General features: G+C 58.8%; 1 protein-coding gene across 1 annotated transcript; it reads right to left on the minus strand.

Annotated features, from left to right (window-relative positions):
- Positions 1-241: 241 nt before the first annotated feature.
- B0H18DRAFT_960253 (uncharacterized protein) lies at positions 242-1547 on the minus strand (the record flags this gene model as incomplete). The annotated part of the gene is made up of 7 exons (XM_048042936.1): positions 242-267; positions 320-431; positions 483-608; positions 662-891; positions 946-963; positions 1023-1263; positions 1317-1547. 7 exons carry the CDS (start codon positions 1545-1547, stop codon positions 242-244), a joined length of 984 nt encoding a protein of 327 aa, XP_047886092.1.
- Positions 1548-2080: the final 533 nt, after the last annotated feature.

Below are 2080 nucleotides of genomic sequence, written 5' to 3' on the forward strand. Positions count from 1 at the left end.
ACACCCACAAAGGAGGGTATAAGGTGATCGCGCGCGGTCGCGCGCGATCACCTAAATTGGGGGTTTGGACTCACCTTTAACAGACTGTTCGTGAGAGGTACAGCTGTAGGGTGGACGCGCGCGACCACGCACGTCCACCCTGGTGGGGACAATCAACTATTTACCATGCCTGGTACACGCATTTATATACAACTTTAATGGAATGATACACTTCCACGAGCCTCTACAGAAGGTCTGCCTCCTATTCTCCGCGGCGACGCTTCATACCTATGCCACAAGGTCGTTAGCGTTAGCCCGCAGTCAGTGCACGTCTGCGCACCTGCCCTTGCACCTCCAGAACTTGCCGGGGTGCGGGTGCGCGCACGGTTGGAAGGTGCGCGCACCACCGTTGCACTCGCAGTGCGGCGCGAGGCAGCATGTGTGAGAGGAGACTAGAATTGATCAGCGCACCGTACGAATGCCAAGGAACAATGTGCACTCACTCCGAAGGAGCAACCCTTCTTGCGTGCACGACAAGTGACGCAGCGCGGGTCGTTTGCGACGGCCGGAACCCGGCATTCCTCCATGCCGCTCTCAGTGCAGCGCTCGCACCGGTCGCGGCCGCAGTTCTGTGGTGTGCGCATCAGATAATTGTCAGCGGGCAATATACGATTGCACTTACCACGGTGTCCTGCGACTGCGGCGGGACATTGAGAGGACGTGCCCATGTGGACAGAGGGATCGGGTGTGCCATCGCGGCGGGCGCACGGCCCTTCGCCTTCCAGGCGAGGTAGATCTCCGCCTGGCGCTGCGCCTTCCTGCAGTCCTCGCCGGTCACACGCCCCAAGTTGAGCTCGTATCCTTCGGTGCGCGGATCGTCCTCGTCTTCATGATCTTGGACCGGCGTCGCAGCTGTAGAGGTGCGTGGCTCGTCAGACGACTCCGTGTAAGTACGTAGACACTTACGATTGAGCCGGTCATTGCCTGAGATGGGGTGCGCGCAGTCAGACACAGGTGCGCGCACGTAGAAAAGAGACACTTACTGAGCCAGATGTCCGCGAACGGCCTCATGGCGGCCTCCTGATCCACGACCGACCACCTCTTGCCCCACCACTTGGGCTTGCGGTTGCGCCAGCCGGTTGCGAATGTTTTGAAGTCCAGGCCCTCCTGCCATGCGCCCTCCGCCGGCGCGTCCCACCACTGCCAATCAAAGCAGGTGTCGGCGAGGTGAGGGAACTTCTTCGCCATCGGTACGTAGTTCAGTTGCTTGCGCCATTTCTTCGTCTTCACATCGCAGGTCAGTCCCCCGCTCACATCGCATGCAATAGTCCACTCACCAGGAGGTACGTCGCGACGATCTTCTCAAATACCCTGAACGACACCGGGCTGTTGTACAGCGCCCGGAGCGTCCTGTTGAAGAGCATCAAGTCCTCCTCCGTCCAGTCGTCCCATCGCGGCGGGTGGTCCGTGAAGATGAGCAAGTCCCGCTCGCTCACATGGTGCCCGGCCTCGAGGGCGACCTTGCGCAGGTATTTGCGCAGTCTCTTCATGCCCCAGGTACCGACCATTTTTGCAGGGTGTCGAGGAAGTGCAGGAGTGAGTGTAAGAAGCAGGGGGGAGAGGAAGTGCGACGAGTGTGAGTGAGAGAGGGAGATGCGCGCGAGAGTGAGCGAGCAGCCACAACGGCGTCTAAGTCTCAGCCACAGGCCACGGCGCTAAGTTGGCCAACGCGACGCGCCGACCACTGGTCATCTGACCGTATGCGCCGTGAACGCTCAAGTGTTTGGCCTGCGCTCTAGGTAACAGTGCGCACATTGTTTCTTACCATGCGCGCATTGTTGATTGCCGTGCGCGCGGTGTTTTTGACCGTGCGCGCGGTGTTTTTGACCGTGCGTGCAGTGTTTATGACCGTGCGCGATAGCATGTGGCACTCACCGAGTTTGGTGCGGGCACCTTTGTGAGACTTACCTCTGGCCGTATGAGTGTGTCCGACCGTGAGTAAGACCGTTCTGCACGCATTGCAAAGGATATACAAACATAACTACATGACTGACCATCTGAGAGCATATTACTGGGTGTTCAACATTGAGAATGCAATTTG

The sequence above is a fragment of the Fomitopsis serialis genome, assembly GCF_022376445.1.
Source record: "Fomitopsis serialis strain Sig1Antser10 chromosome Unknown B0H18scaffold_183, whole genome shotgun sequence".
Taxonomy (NCBI): Eukaryota; Fungi; Basidiomycota; class Agaricomycetes; order Polyporales; family Fomitopsidaceae; genus Fomitopsis; species Fomitopsis serialis.